Source organism: Talaromyces marneffei, chromosome 4, assembly GCF_009556855.1.
Source record: "Talaromyces marneffei chromosome 4, complete sequence".
NCBI classification, from domain to species: Eukaryota; Fungi; Ascomycota; class Eurotiomycetes; order Eurotiales; family Trichocomaceae; genus Talaromyces; species Talaromyces marneffei.
The window spans coordinates 1,408,790-1,424,830 of record NC_072351.1 but is presented as its reverse complement, the minus strand read 5'-3'; the positions used below and the strand labels follow the sequence as shown (position 1 = coordinate 1,424,830).

Here is a 16,041-nt window from a genome sequence, read left to right as displayed (position 1 = left end):
GTTACCATACGTCAGTTTCCTCAGTTTGTTTAGTTTAGTACGTATTTAACTACGTACTGACATGGACACTGACGTTTCCCCGGGATCCACCTGCATTACCGTGCGTGCTCAAACGCCATAGTCATACTCTATGTAAATTACCACAGTACTATACGTTACTACGTACTATGTAGTCCGGCTGGCTGGACATCTGCCTTGTCAGCCTCAGGCATGTAACCTTCTCTAATGAAGAGCCGCATATACTAACTCTGCGTTGAAACTTGCAGGTTTTTGCAGATTATAGTCAGAATGTGACTGTCTCGTTGTATAGGGATAAATTATGGAAGAAAAGACCCGAGTGGACGTAGGCTTGTTCCTACACATGATGGGATGCTGCTGAGGCAGGCACACTTGACCTGGTGGCGGTCATGCGCCACCAATGCCATGCAAGGTTACCGGAATGTGAGGAAGTCGAGACTCGTCTGATAAGTGAAACGAGCATCTGATCTCAGCATTAGACGAGGCGTCCACTCATGTACAGAGGAGTTCATGACGTTCAAGAGGCATAGAAGGACATCCGTATTTATTGACGCTGCGGAGCTCTTGGAGGCTGGTGGAGTCTGAGTTCGCGGCACCACGAAGCGACTAGCCCGAAGTGGAAAGACTCAAATATATCGATCTGCTCGACTTTCTCCGCCCAAGGTCTAATCTTGAGACTTCATCTGATCAAAGCCGTCCAGTGGACTCACTCTTAGGACGTGACGTCCTGGTCTATGCGTCACGCCGAAAGAGTCTTCCCGTGCATTGTTTGAGGCTCCCGTCCTTGTCGCATCGCATACAGTCGCATTGTTCTCTCCTTATCACTGCGTCTTATCGGGTGGTAGAAGAACAAACCGTCGGGCACCAGGCCTGCTTCGTAGGTTGCAAGGACGAGGTTGGCAGCACACAAAGTATTTTGGCTTCCTGGTTTCTGCTTCTGGACGCATCACTCGAGTATTGACAGTTCATACAACATACCGCGAAAGAGTATCGCTAGACGTCGTGGGGATCAGCTACGACTACTACGTACGTCGATACCGGACATTGCCTGGATTACTCTGAGCCACCTAATTGCTACCACAATATGTATGGTTCTCAGCCTCCTCCGCATTACGAGGGGGGCTATCAGAACCCACCACAGCCCGAATGGCGATCGAATCAGCCTCCGCCTTCCGCTTCATACAATCCAAACACATACGGTCCCATTCATCCCACCGCGCCTACAGTCTCACCAGCGCCCCCCGTGGGCACTGGCCCAAATGTAGACACGGCTAGCTGGGGTGTGCGATACAATCAACATATGGCGCAGGGACCAGCTCCTCCTCCGTTACCGGTACGTGTCCCCTCGAAACACCGATATAGCTACATGAGACTAATATGATGATGTATCAACAGCCTCGAAATGATCTATACTCAGCGCCGTCTCCTCCACCGCCGCCTCCTCCTCCCCGTCCAACTTCAACGTCGGCTCCAGCCCCTCCTCCTCCTCCGCCTCCGCCTACGAACTGGGACTATAATAATACTCCGTACCCACAGTCTACCCAGTCTCCACCAGTGCCCCCTCCAAGACCGCCTATACCACCTGCTTATCAGAATGAAATGCAGCAAGCTCCACAGCAGTGGCAGGCAAATCAACAAAACTATGGTCCTCAATACTCTCATCATCCGCCAACGAATTTCTATGATCCCGGCGCGCAAACAGGACCTCCACCGCAGAGCTCCATCTATGCGCCTGTTTCTCTTGAACAAGCAGGACAAAACTACTACCAGGCGCCGATTCCTCCTCTAGGAAGTCCGACGCCGGCAACGCCAATGTCAGCGCCGTCGCAGCCGCCACCAAATACTCTTCCTCCAACTACCGACACGCAATGGGCAGCAGCACAGCCTACCAATCCCACGCCCGGAGCATCAATACTCGGCAATGGCGGGGTGTCGGATTGGGAACATTTCACTCCAACTCCTGGTGATATAGATGATTTGTATCAAAGAAGCCCTACTTTCGGCCAACCTATGATTCAACAAAGTAATACAACATACACTCCGCAGGACTCTGTACATGCCTCGCCTCAATACCAAACTCCCGTGTCTCAAGTGATGAGCCCGAGCTCTCCAGCTCAGGCACAGTGGGCACCACCGGTCGAAAATCAGCATCCGAACAAACACGCCACGTCTCCATCATCCCATCCCCAAAGGACTGGTAGCCCTCAGTCTCAGGAAAGTGCTATATCTCCGCAAGAAAGGTCAGATACTATTGATGGTGTTATTCAGGCTTGGAGCCAGAACCCTGTGTCTCCTATCATTAAAGCACAAGATGATCCATATGCGCCGAGTCCGGCTGCTATGTCGGCAAATCCCACGTCACCCACAGCTGCGCATCCTGCATCTCCAAAGGCAGTGTCTGCTAAGCCACAGCCTCTCCAAGCATCTGCAACTTCGGCATCCCGGAGCGCTTCTCCTCTGACGATGGATTCCAACGCTAACCCTGTGGCACAAAAGGAGCAGGCAACTGCCAGGGCAGCGACACTCGCCGCTACTGAAACGACGGCCTCCCCGGTCAGATTCCAAGATCCGTATGATGACCTCGACCCATGGTCAAAATCGTCTTTGTTTCGCTATGTGACAATGTTGCGCAAAGAGGCAGTGGCGGAGTCAGAAGAGGAGAAGTACAAAATCTTTACCGGGTTCGTCGCAAAGGAGACCAGACTACGAGAGGTGCTGTACAGTATAGAGACTCCCGAGAAGGAAACCAAACCAACAGAACGTGGTGAAGAAGTCAAGAAGACGCCTAGTGCTTCTACGGCTGTTGACTCTGGGCTGATTTCCCTACACTCTGAAGCGGGCGCTCAGCATCCTATTCAAAGTCGACATGGGTCGGTGGATTCTGAAGACATTCCTTACAGTCCCGGTGGACGACCTATATTTGGCAAAGCCCCAGCACAAAATATCGCGAAAGAACAGGGCACTCTTCACAGGTCAGCGTCAAACCCTCAAGGCAAAGGCGGTGGTTATCATGGCGGTGGTTTGGCAGTTCAGCACCAGAATGATCTTGCCTTTAGATCTATATCAGTACCACCATCTTTGAATAGCTCAATCGCGCCACAACAAATTACTCCTCTGGTTTCAGAACCTCCTCAACCTGCTTATACGCCCTTCCGATACACCGAAGGTCCTCAGCGCGGTGGAGAAGAACTAAGTGTTGCTCAGCCAGGCTATCAAGCCTACTCCGCTTTGCGACAAGCATCTGCCGAAAGTGGGCGTGCCATGGCAGTACCAACGCTACGAGCCCCAGCAAATTCTGGCTTGAGTGTCCAGAAACCTTCGGCAAGTATTCAAATGGATGAAACATTCCTGGGTATCATCCGAGAAAAGAGTGTTTCTTACAGAGGGAAGAATGCATTACCTGCATCGGGAAGTGGTATTGAAGAACTTGGTGCCTTGATCCCAGATCCATTTCCGGTATTGGAAGAAAGCGTTGAAATTAGCAACATAAGGAAAAAGATGGAGGTTTACTCTGATGATTTTAGGTATATCTACGTTACCACAGAAAACTGGGAGTTGTCTGCCAGAGATCGTCGCGAAGCTCTGGAAAAGGAGCGTCTCCATCGTCAAGAAGCATCGGAGTCACATATTGATGCCCTTTTCAACGAAAAGGAGATTGGTTATGCCGATATCAATCCTCTTGAGGAGGAGTTTCGACAAATTGAGGCTCGTACCCAGCTTGAGGAAGAGCGCAAAGAGCTTGACAGCTACATTCGGAGGGTCTTCAATGCGGTGGACACACGACTCAAGGAAGAGATTGTGGAGCTCAAAGCCCTGTATCAAAGAGCGTTGGACGAACTCAACTATGACAAGATTCACTCAAATCCCAACTCCAAATATCAAATATCGCGCACAATGAAGACGATCAATACGTTGTCTGGCAAGTTGGAAGCCCGCTATCAGAGACGACTTGACGTTGGCCTTGATCGGGAACGACATCGAAAGAAGGCTGAAAGACGACCCCTGGTGTTCCTCGGAGATTCTCGCGCACTAAAGAAGCTGGACGCCGACTTTGAAAAGATGGAAAAGCAGAATATTGTGGAAGCTGCTAAAGATCGAGACGCACGAGCGAACAAGTTGACGGATATATTCGACGAAGCCATTCTTCACGCTTTGGGTGATCATCAGAGTGTCCTTGACGGGATGGCGACGAAGACGCGCAAACTCGATGTGGGCATGGTTGAGCGGAGCAATCTGTCAGAAGTGGACAAGGAGTTATTGCTACGGTCGATTTCTGCGCTCACCAAACTGCTTTCGGAAGATGCGGAGTCTATGTTGACAAGCTTTCGGGAGGCCGATAGTCGCCTGAATGAGGCTGATTACAACGTCTCTGTGGCTGAAGCTCAGTACGCAAATGCGGATCCCGAAGTGTTCCGTCGTCTGGAAGAAGAAAAGAAGAAAGAGGATGGCAAGATTCAAGAAGACCATAATTCGAAGCTGGAGAGCATCAAGAAAGCCCCGACCGAGATATCAAACAAGATCGACTCGGTATTGAGCGCAATGCACAAGGAACCCGGTCCAGGCCCGGGACCATGGCGTCGACCCTTGTCGCTCGTCGACAAGCTTTCTGTACCACCACAACAGCCGCAAACGCGCTCTCGCTCTCCGTCGGTAGCGTTACCAGAGCGGCACGATACTCCCATTCAGGAAGAGCCTCATCCCGGCGAAGTACTAATGCCGGGCCCTCCACCTCGACGATCATCCGTGGAAACAGAGCAACAAGAACGACATCGAAAGGCTCTTGAGGATGCGAAGAAACGCAATGCAGCGAAGAATTATACTCCTTGATTTGGTTAGAGCTGGGCGTGTATATATTAATAGTTAGATGCTTAATGATGAACGGCCTATGATACCTCTTAACGTAACATAACATAACCATTGCATCAGGTGATCAGTAACTAAACGAATTGCATCCAGAGCATAGATAAGTGAATTGGAGGTACGTATTGGTTCGGCTGGGCATAACGAGTCAGGCAATTTCCGTTTCTGGAAAAACCAGCCCCTGACCCGTAAGTTAGGTAAGTTATATATCGAAAATACATGTTATATTACCGGTTATTCTTACCTTCATCGCCCCTTTTCGCGGAATATTTGGGCGTAACAGTACGTAATATAGACAAAACATGTAAAGTTAACTACGGAGTAGTTACTTCTTGTAGGTACGTAGTTTGTACTAGATTAACGAAAAGAGAATCCAAAAGTTTGGTACCCTAACTAACGACTATCATTTCTCGTTTTTAAGTCTGAACCCCTGATTTCATGTCCACTACGGAGTACTCCGTACTCCGTAGCCTTGGAAAAAAAAAAGAAAAAGAAAAGTAGAGAGGGGGGACGGTCCTTTGCTTGTGTGTTGATCCATGCTTTCTATCCTTGTCCTTATGACACCGTACTCTTGGACCCTTGGTCCAGGATATGGCCATGGCTCGGATATCAGTGGCTGATAAAAACGTGGATGATTTGTGATCCATGAGTATGGGAGGGGACATGGCCCTGGGTCTGTGTCCTTGGACTCTTTCTTGTTTGAAAGACTTGCTTGCCTACATCTGCCAACTGTGCACTCGAGATTTGCCCAACATTGGATGGTTTTTTCAAGATTGAGATAATGAAGCGCATGTGCTAATGCCTAGGCATGTACATATATATGATCATCTATATAGAGAAGGTCCAGCTAACTCAAAAGACTGGTACAGAGCAAACCCGAACAAAACGCTATGAAAACATGAACGTATGGAATGAATGAATGAATGAATGAAAAACAAAACTATCGCGTCCGTTTGTGACTCCCACCAGCATCCGCGGCAGCCGGTCTTTTCCCTCGGGGCTGCGTACGACTCGATTGCGCATCATGTATCAATGACTTTAGTTTCAGCAGAAACGGCGACGGAGCAGGTATTATCTCGACTTTTGCCAGGATATCGCACAGATTCAAGACATACGACTCCAGCACGGATGCAGGGATTTCCTCCAGAACGTCTAATATAAACCATCCACCACTTTCCTCGTCTCCCATACCGTCCTCGTCGCTGGCCTGCTGCCCGATCAACTGCTCATACAGGTTCCGATCGTCATCATCCTCGGCTGGAGGCGCCACCCTACCCCATGAATTATTCTCGAACGCATCGATATTCCGCGCACTCACTTCCTGTAGCAGCGTGATGAGCGCTTCTACCGCCCCTTTGGTTCCGTACGGTATCCGAACCGCAAGGTTATTCCGGATCTGAGCTACGTGCCGTCGCAATTCCCTCGCTACTTCGCTCACATTGTTCAATACTGAACGTGCCCATTGTCTATCGCTACTAGGCAGTCGCCCCGATCGCCGATACTCGTCAAACTGCGTCAATAGATTCCGGGACTTCTGATGGACCTTGTCGAAATAAATGGCTGCGCAGGCGCCGGCCGGCATCGCCTTCCGGATACTACTGTAGACGTTGTCGTCGTGAACCGCGAGCCGGAAGATTGTTGCTTCAAAGTCGCCTTGTACAACGCATTGTTCTGGGGTACGAGGGGTTGTAGTTGCGCTTGGTTCTACTAGGTCTCTTCGAAAGTCTTCGGGAAGGGTCACCTTATTGAACGCGGACATGATATCGCGAACATGCTCTTGTCGAGACAACCCACCAGCGATGGTGTCTCCGCTGCTGGTCCTGGCAGTTGACTCGTTCTCGGGAATAAATGGCCACTCCAGATCCTTTGCTAATGATTCTAGACGGTCCTGTAAAAGCGTATGCACAGGAGGTAGTGTAGGAGAAAACCCATCTCTAGATAGCGGTAACCCTGGATGAGGAGTTTGGGGAGAGATGCTGTCATATACCTGGTCCACAAGCCACTAGAATATCGTCAGCCCTTCCTTCATAACTAAGGAGGTAATAGTAATAAAGACTTACAAATATGTGACGACAGGCTATATCCGGCCGATTCCTGTACTCTGAGCATGTACAATCCGCTCCTCCATTCCGTATACGGATGCGAGGGCGCTCGATGAGCTGAAATTCGTAAAAGGGAGAACTCTCCCGACAGTAGACTACATCAAAACGACCGGTTAAACCCGCCAATGCCCGTGCTCTCGATTCTACCTCGAGGTTTTCGATGTCGTACACAATTTTTGACTTTGCAGCCAGAACCATGGATGCCATATTGTCTGGGCTGGTTTCTTCTTCCTCTTCATTCTCATTGGAATTGTTCTCATTGTGGCTTTCAACCTCTATTTCAATGTCGGATTCAGCTCTTTCCTCTTGGAAGAATTTGTTGTGGTTGTCGTTGTTGCCTCTTCTGCTCCGTCCCGGCCGTGTCTCCCCTTCCTGTCTCTGACTCGCACGAAGAGAATATCTCCGTCTTGACGCAGAGGTATTGCGAGCCGCTGCGGAAACAGGAGCGGGAGGAGATTGATGAAGGCGTCGTTGTCGTCGTGATTGGTGAGTCTGAGAGCGGGTTGTGGGCATATTCTCGCCCAGAGACAGCTTTCCAAGCTGTCTCGTAGGGGATGGAGACATACAAGACACGGAACTGAACAAAGGATAGAAATGCCTCTTAGGCCAACTGATACTGCAGGACAGCGCAACTAGGGAAAAGTCGGAAATATTCAAATGTCGAAGCTTTTTGATTTTCCTTTCTTTCTGTCTTTCTTTCTTTCGTTCTTTATGTTAGGCAGGTATAAAGTTCCTGGCCGGACCACGGATAAGGTAAAAGTTGTGGGCTCGCTCAACTTTCCAAGGTTGTCTCCATTGTTATACCTTTTTTATCGCTCCTTTTTTTTCCCACCTCTACACCGACATAAGAAGGAAACCGCAAATTCAGAATTATGACAAGGTGGACTAGGTTAAATGAGCCGCGTGGATGTTCTTGCACGCCGCATTCTGCTGGACAGCAAAGTGAAATTTTCGACCTCCTATTCTCCTATCAATTTATTCAGCTGGCGGTATGCATTGTAGATAGGTAGATAGGCACGAAGGACAAGACCGCCATATCAAGGTTCTGGAATTGCCTCGCCACCGCAACACTCCGAAATGGAGCCAAGTAGTCGTCTTTCTTTGACCAGCGCGAGAACAATCGGCGGGAAGCTGACAAGCGGCACAGGTTCTTTCTTGTCTTCCATTTTTCTGACCGCGCTTTTCTAGCGTACTGGCACAGATGTGGTTGCGTCAGTATTGAGCCCGAGGCCATGGCTTATGGCGTAGCAAGGGGGACCGAGACAATGGGGTAAACGAAAGTGGTTATTATTCATTGAGAATTTGATAGCTTCTGGACTTGACTTTCGTTTTCTTCATTTCCGATGTCGATGTGTCTTGTTTGGTTTTCGAGATCAGATATCCAATTATTCCTGGTGCGGCTTACCATAGACCAGTTTGACGGCGCTTAAATGATTGGGATGATCGAAATGGGGGACCACTTCCAAGGTGCTCAGGTCGGCAGTCAGCCTTCTTCTAGGCTGACTGCGCAATTTTAATGATGATTAAAGTAGTATGAAATTAATAGCTGGATTGACCCGGAGAATAAAAGATCAGTTGGTTGATTGTGCTTTGAGAAGGAGGGTGAGAGATCTTATATAAACCACAATATGTTAGTTATTTATAACTAACTTAAGTATATCTATCTACTACAATGCGTCGATTACCATGCTTCTACCCAAAAACTGTCATGCAGCTAACCTGAAGAAACCGATAGACGAATACATGAATCACACAACTTTAATCAATAAACAGCATCACACGAAGGGAAAATAGATGAAATATCCAGGCTCGGAATTTCAGCATATGCATGGATATCACCACCGGCCGGAAAGGCACTAAAGTATCTGATGCTAGGGGAAGGTTGCAGGGCCATGAGCATGGTGATTGGAAACGGATGCATAATCTCTTACTTTTGGTTATTTCATCTCAGTTTATGTATGTCTCAATATGTGTTCAATTCCCTTCTTGATGACGGCTGGCCCAGCCTATGCGGCGCAGTACCAAGGAAGGCGGATTGACGATGCACACTCCATTGACGCCAAGGCACACTGTACAGTGCTGGTCAATCATCGGCCTGATCAAGCGGCGTTTAAAAGAGGAGTCATGCTTTACTCGTAGTAACTTAGTTAATAGATAGACAGGGTTTTCATCTAATCAAGATGGGACTAAATCGAATCATGGTTATATACGGCACTTGATTGGTCCAGAGGGTGAAAGCGGCCGCGGCCACATGCATGCCTCAGGCGATCAGGGCTCACTCAGAAAATGCCTTGCAAAGCAGCTATCCATGAATGAACAGCCTTGCAGACGAGGCACAATCAGCCTGGCTTATACGATGTTCTTGTGATAAAAACCAAACTCTCTCAAGGCTCAAGAAACAAGGTGTAGAAGGAGCCTATCAATAAACGCCCAAGCTCTCTTACGCAGCCAATCAAGATTTAGTGCTCTCGATATTCTATAGATCATCTGCGGGGCATCAAAGTTAAACCCTTCCAAACTACATTGCATACTACGGACGTATATGTTCCATGTACATTTCAGAAGTGTGCAGGGACCTGAGCAGTCACAGATCCGAGCCAACGGCAGTCTCAATAGCTGCGCTTGGTGTAATAGCCTGATCACGCCAAATCAAGAACCACCCTTCCTTGCAACTTCCCCTGCCCCATCCGCTCAAAAATATCAGTCAAATTCTCCGGCTTGTCAATCTCATAATGCGCCTTGAGAATTCCTCGCTCGGCAAATTCCAGAGTTCGAATGGCTTCACCACGGTTCCCCACAGCCGACCCCGTGACGGTGAGTTGTTTGGTAGTAATGACGCTTGGATTCGCACCTTCAATATTCACATATTCACCTTCAGGGATACCCACGCAGACCAAAGTTCCGCCGAATCGGAGAAGATCAATTGCCTGCGAGTAAGCTGCATTCGCTGCCGTGCAGACTACTGCAGCGTGTGCACCCAATCCATCCGTTAGGGACTCGACGTGTTTGGTAACACCTTCCTTGTCGAGTTTGGTGAAATCAATAAAATGCTCAGCGCCGGAGTCCCGGGCAAGCGCTTCTTTGCTTCCATGATCAATAGCTATCACTCGAAGACCCATTCCTCTACTTGCCAATTGACAGGCCAAATGACCCAAGCCTCCAACCCCAGAAATCACCACCCACTGTCCAGGAAGAGCTCTACTGCGGTTTAGGGCTGCGAAGACCGTGACTCCAGCACAGAGCATAGGAGCAGCATCTGCTGACGACAGTCCGTCGGGGATCCTTGTCGCGTAATTTGCAGGCGAAAGCGCATATTGCTGGAAAGTGCCTGGCGTGTAGTACCCACTGACTTTTTGATTTAAGCAACTTCCATCTAAACCGACAAGACAAGCCGGACAGTTCTGGCATGCACTCCACACCCATTTTATGCCTACCCGGTCACCGATTTTGAAGCCTGAGGATTCTGTGCCGGGTCCTAGTTTGACGATTTTGCCGACGCCTTCGTGGCCGCCAACCTGATCAGGTTGGGTAGGATAGGGGAGAGATTTCCACTAGCCACGTCAGTTTCCCTTGACTACAGCCAGCATCATGACTTATCACTTACCGTGTTGGTCATGACGGCCATATCGGAATGGCAGACTCCACTGTGAGTTCTGAGAGACTATTAGCCATCACAAGATCAATTAACCGCGATATGATACATGAATACTAACAAATTGATCAGAATCTCACCGGCACCAGGCTCCGGTACGTCAATCTCCACCACTTTGGTGGATATCTTACCTGGCTGATCATAAATGGCAGCCCTTTGCTTTTGAGGAATGGGAATGGTTCCGTTCTCAGCCATGTTGTATATATGTTATCTCGTTTATATATTGGATTTCGGTTTGTGGATTAAATGGATTATTAGAGTGGTATATGAAAGACTGAAACTGTTCCCCGTTCACCCTCGATAGACGATGTCCGTCTTTTAAGAAAGTAGTCTCCCAGTCACAAGGTTTGTGTTACCCCCTCTCCTCCCCGGGTCGAGGGGCACGAGCCAAGAGTTCCCTTCGACAACCGAGACTGACGATGCCTGCAGAGTCATGGATAATGGATAGACTACTATGAGCCCAGCATTCAAGCTTAGTTCTTCTAATTTTGAGTCTCTGGGTGGTTTCACACGCCAACAACTACAACAGTCCTGCCATTTACGAATCGTATCCGACAAACCAGCAATCACATTGATGATTCCACAGCACAATCAAAACACACTGTATTACCATACAAGCTGCCCCACAGATTCAAGACCCTTAATGGCCTTCAACTCCACAATCTGATACATCAACCCATGAGTCTCTATCAGACGGAATCGTCCTGGGTATATATGGCATACATGAGAATGCGGGGAAAGAAGTGGGGAGGAGACTTTATGTATGTTGACAACATACATATAGTACGATGATGCCCCGCACGCGAACGAACTATGGTATCATCATAACCCTAACACCCCTATTAGGGTATCGCTTCTCGGGATAATTGATACCGATGTATCCCAGCCCCAATGCCAATTTCTGCGCCAATTCAAACTCTACTTTTTGTACTCGGCTTTATGCCCTGCTTGATTGGTTTTCTATATAACAATAATAAAAGAAAAGCTGGCGGGATGAAATTTATGTGCAAGATTCGTACACGCTAAATTTGACCTCCGTATATCTACTAGGTGGAATTCTGTTGAGTGTGATAGAATAACTCGTTCGTCATGCGATAAAGATTTGACGGTAAAATATGGAAGAAATCAGACAGGCGCTGATCTGTGAGAATTGCAAAGATAATGCATGTATGCAAAGCGAGTAGCCTACTCACTTGTAAGCACCTAACCTAACCCTTGTCTACATACAACCAGGCAAGAGCTTCAAATTACATAACCCCTCTCTGCCAGCACACACCCACTCATTAGCCGATCGTCGATCCTCTTTTATCAAACATCGAAAACCCCTAGAAGCTCTATCCATCTAGATATTTGAAACAAGAATCGGAATCATTCCGTTTCTTTGGGGTTCGACCGGACAGATCAAAATGACCATCCCCATCATCGATTCACACGTCCATCTCTGGACAGAGACGCAACTGAAAACACTCACGTGGCACAATTCAAACAATCCGTTAGGGTTTCAACACTCTGCCGAGGACTATGTACTATCTGCTACAGAGCAAGAGTCTTCAAAATATCAATTGCAAGGATTTGTCTACCTCGAAGTAGATCGCATATCATCCGTGCAGGCCGACGACGATGGCAAAGGATGGGAGCATATCCTTGATGAAGTCTCCTTTCTGGCTCGAATAGCTCGCGGAACACCCGCGGATGGTGAAGGGCATATCGAATCTCACAAGTTGTTAATGCTGGGCTTTGTGCCCTGGGCTCCTGTACCGGGTGGTCCGGCTGTGTTGGAGACATATATTTCTCTTGTCAAGGGTCGTATAGCTTCCTCAGCAGCCAGAAACGATCACAAGGATGATGGTGAGGCATGGAAGAAACTTAGAGGATTTCGATACCTCGTCCAGGATAAGCCGGCGTGGACAATGCTTCAATCAGACTTTGTCGAGGGGCTGAAATGGCTCGGTAGACAGCGGTTGGCATTTGATCTAGGTGTTGATGCTAGACAGGGGGGTCTAGGACAGCTGAGAGAGGCCATTGAGTTGATAAAGAGGGTGAATGACGGTGTGAACATGGAAGAAAGGGTTGTTGTTATAATTAGTAAGTTGGTCACTTTGGATCGGTGCTTTGAAAAGGATCAATACTGACCGGAAAGATCATCTTTGTAAACCCAATTTACACATATCTCCGGATAAAGCCAATAATCATCCGGATTTCATCGAATGGAAAGACCTAATTACCGCCATGGCAACACAATCCACTACGACATACATGAAACTCTCCGGTCTATTATCAGAATATCCGCAATTATCTCAAGAATATACGCAGGGAGACGAAGATTCCTTAATCAATCATCTCGTTGATCATGCTCGCCCCTGGACAGATGCCCTATTTGATGCCTTTGGTCCTCATAGGGTCATGTTTGGATCGGACTGGCCTGTCTGTACGGTTGGTAAGGGGGCGACGGCCTCAAAGATAGGGGGAGGGCGAGCAGGCGCTTGGATTAGATGGAGAAAGGTTGTTGAGAGGGTTCTTGAAAAACGTGGTTTGAATGAGGATGAGAAGAAAGATGTTTGGGGAGGGGTTGCTGTTAGGGCTTACAGATTGGATATTACCTCGTGAGAATTTGACAAGAAATGAACCGTATTACACACATGTCCTGATGCAGTTTCAATTAATCATAATGATGTATTTGAGGCTATCCTCGGTGTATCACTGTCTACTTATACTATACTCATTTAAAAAGCATGTCTTCGCTAAAACCGCCAACACAACCAAACAAACCCGCTCCAAATGCCAAATAAATAGTCTCAAAAACACTCTCAAAAAGACCCCAACTCCAATGCACAAACATGACACGCTAAAGACAATCACCAGCAAGTAAAGCCTTAAGAATACCCTCACCCGGTCCAGAAATCTGGTTCAAAATCTCCTTTTCAGTCACAAAACAAGCCAAGCCCTTTTCATCGCTTCCTTTGGAAGGAATAGAAGAACTGCTTCCACCCTTAGATGGCGTACGTATGATCCCTGATCCACCGGCAATAGTACCACCGCGACCACGACCTTGGAATTCTCCAACCAGACCCAATGTCTCGAGGCTACCCACAACGTCTTTGAATTCAGTCGCAGTAAGAGGATGGAGGACGTTGTCCGTCCTGCATAATGAACAATAGGTATCAAATAGTTCTCTAACAGTGGGTGCATTCACTCTGGACTTGGACGGTGTAGCATACATCTCCACACTGCGTCGCTTTCGGTCGAGCGCCACCAGAGCGCACAAGGCTGCCTTTTGTTGTAAATTGAGTCCCTGAAGGCGCTGTGTGGTGCCTTGACCAAATACTGCAGCAGTTATACGGGCGACATGGGCGATGGATGCCCTTGGTGCTGTAAGAGCAGTATATGCGTTGGCCAAAGTGCGTTTGGAAGCAGGTGTCTTCGGCGGTGAGGACAAGTTGACATTTTCTGCAAGAGCATGCTTCGATGGGCTTTCAGGAATGGCATTCTCTTTCTCCAGCTTGGTCTGAGTCTCTTGCTCGATGACATCAATGGCCCGTTTCACCAGATCAAATGCCTTGCGGAGATCGCCTGTCTGAGAGGCAACCTTCTTTGCACACAGCTGTATAGCTGCGGGCTGGACGAAAGGAATGAAATCACCGCTCGCTTTGGCCTCCGTCGCGGGTACGAGTGATCGCAAGCGGGTAGTAATAACGTTGGCGATCTGAGCTGCGGTATAGGGCAAGAATGGTAGTAGGATAGGCTTTAGGTTGTTTGCCTTGAGACGAGGTAGGAATCGATCCGTAAGATCTAGAGCGTTGGCAATACCGATCAAAAGCAACTTCGATTTGCTGTTTAGAGACCACTCGAAGAGAGAATAGAGAATCTCCGGATCCGCCGTAAGAAGATGGTCAATCTCATCCAATGTCACCAAATACAAGTCTTCCGACTTCTTGGTAGGCACGAACATGCTCTTGAGTTTCTCCGTCTCGCTCATCGAAAATACATCGTATTCATCGCATAAAGACTCAAGAAGTTTTCCATATACATCCCGTGCAGATCGCATACTGACACAGTTGACATGCGCAGCTTTGACAACAGTATGCACGTTCAAATCACGGCATACTTCATCGATCGTTGCACTTTTGCCGGTTCCAGGAGGTCCACTAACATATATACAGCCTCCTGTTCGTGACTGCATGCCATTTTCGATAAATTTTGAGAGCTTAGCGCGCTCTTTTTCCCTTCCGATCAAACGCTCAGGATTTGCGCTTCGTGCAAACAACTTTCGGGCCGGTGTGTAGACAGTGGTAGTGCCTGCTGGAGATCCAACATGACGTGGTGTGCGAGGGGTCATAGATTTTCCTACGACCTGAACGCGATGCTTGGGAGTGACTGGAGGAGAGTTGACAAGCGCATCGCGAAAGCGCTTCGACTGAGGAGTACGAAACTCGGAGACCACAACATTTTCGGCTATTCATTTGGAAATTAGTAAGACGACATAGCGTAATGATAGCACGAAGAACATACTGTCCAGTGGTTTCGTGGGCTTAAGGTGCGTGTCGCTTTTTGATGGTGACAAGGTTTCGTTGTTCTGAACAATACGTTTCGAACGACTATTACCGCTGGTTGAAACTTTGGTGGTAATCTGGTTTGCGTATTGCGGTTCACAACTGCCAATAACCCTAGATCTGAGGCGAAGAGAAGTTTGTGTGTTGCTATCTTCTTCGTGGATGCGAGGTAAACGTGCTCGGCGCTTGCTGCCAGAACGAAGAGGCAGAGAGTCTGAAATCATAAAATTAGTAAATAAAGGAGGAGTACGTTTATTCAGGGAGAGCTCTTACCCTCGACATCAATAGCAGTACGCTGCCGCTTTCCCAATACCGTAGTTGCCATTTTTGATGTTAGTCGTATTGTGCTTCGAAAAAGCGGCGATGTGTTTCTTGGAGGAGAGAAGGAACCTTCCGAGGGCAGATACACAAGTTATATCCGAGACGCGTCGCGCATTCCCAAAACGTTAAGATTGAAAGGGCGCGACCCGCGTCTTAGCCGCGCCCGTGTGGCTTAACAAGAGTCATGTGATTTCCGCGTTTCAGCTGCACGGCGGCCTAGTCCGACCAAAGGTGCAACAGTACATCACAAAAATATTATGCAAATCTGCACTTTTGTTGGGATCAGGCCACCGTAACTGTGCATTGTGCATGATTCAGTAATTTCCAGCAAGTCGGCTCAACTTGCCATAATAGCGGAATGGAATAACTTCCACTCCGAGTCCCCACCAATGGTTACAGATGACGATAACGAACATTTGCAGCTAGCAACTTCTACCTTATTCTAGAGAGTAGATAGCAGATGCCTTTTTTTTAAATTTTGCTTCCATTTTCCATTTTTGGTGTTTGCCTGTGGAACTGCAGTCTAGGACAGCATTAC

The 16,041-nt window shown here is 48.1% G+C and overlaps 5 protein-coding genes across 5 annotated transcripts; 2 read left to right on the top strand and 3 right to left on the bottom strand.

Moving 5' to 3' along the window:
- Window positions 1–1,102: 1,102 nt before the first annotated feature.
- Window positions 1,103–4,845, top strand: EYB26_005577 (uncharacterized protein; the record flags this gene model as incomplete). The annotated part of the gene is made up of 2 exons (XM_054264862.1): window positions 1,103–1,351; window positions 1,414–4,845. 2 exons carry the CDS (start codon window positions 1,103–1,105, stop codon window positions 4,843–4,845), a joined length of 3,681 nt encoding a protein of 1,226 aa, XP_054120837.1.
- A 973-nt stretch (window positions 4,846–5,818) lies between these two features.
- Window positions 5,819–7,493, bottom strand: EYB26_005576 (uncharacterized protein; the record flags this gene model as incomplete). Its single annotated transcript, XM_054264861.1, has 2 exons — window positions 5,819–6,880; window positions 6,939–7,493. The coding sequence occupies 2 exons, from the start codon at window positions 7,491–7,493 to the stop codon at window positions 5,819–5,821; spliced, it is 1,617 nt and encodes a 538-aa protein (XP_054120836.1).
- A 2,126-nt stretch (window positions 7,494–9,619) lies between these two features.
- Window positions 9,620–10,827, bottom strand: EYB26_005575 (uncharacterized protein; the record flags this gene model as incomplete). Its single annotated transcript, XM_054264860.1, has 3 exons — window positions 9,620–10,531; window positions 10,585–10,633; window positions 10,694–10,827. The coding sequence occupies 3 exons, from the start codon at window positions 10,825–10,827 to the stop codon at window positions 9,620–9,622; spliced, it is 1,095 nt and encodes a 364-aa protein (XP_054120835.1).
- A 1,211-nt stretch (window positions 10,828–12,038) lies between these two features.
- On the top strand, window positions 12,039–13,239 carry EYB26_005574 (uncharacterized protein; the record flags this gene model as incomplete). The annotated part of the gene is made up of 2 exons (XM_054264859.1): window positions 12,039–12,717; window positions 12,773–13,239. The coding sequence occupies 2 exons, from the start codon at window positions 12,039–12,041 to the stop codon at window positions 13,237–13,239; spliced, it is 1,146 nt and encodes a 381-aa protein (XP_054120834.1).
- Window positions 13,240–13,477: 238 nt separating this feature from the next.
- On the bottom strand, window positions 13,478–15,507 carry EYB26_005573 (uncharacterized protein; the record flags this gene model as incomplete). The annotated part of the gene is made up of 3 exons (XM_054264858.1): window positions 13,478–15,084; window positions 15,142–15,396; window positions 15,456–15,507. The coding sequence occupies 3 exons, from the start codon at window positions 15,505–15,507 to the stop codon at window positions 13,478–13,480; spliced, it is 1,914 nt and encodes a 637-aa protein (XP_054120833.1).
- Between the last annotated feature and the right edge of the window lie 534 nt (window positions 15,508–16,041).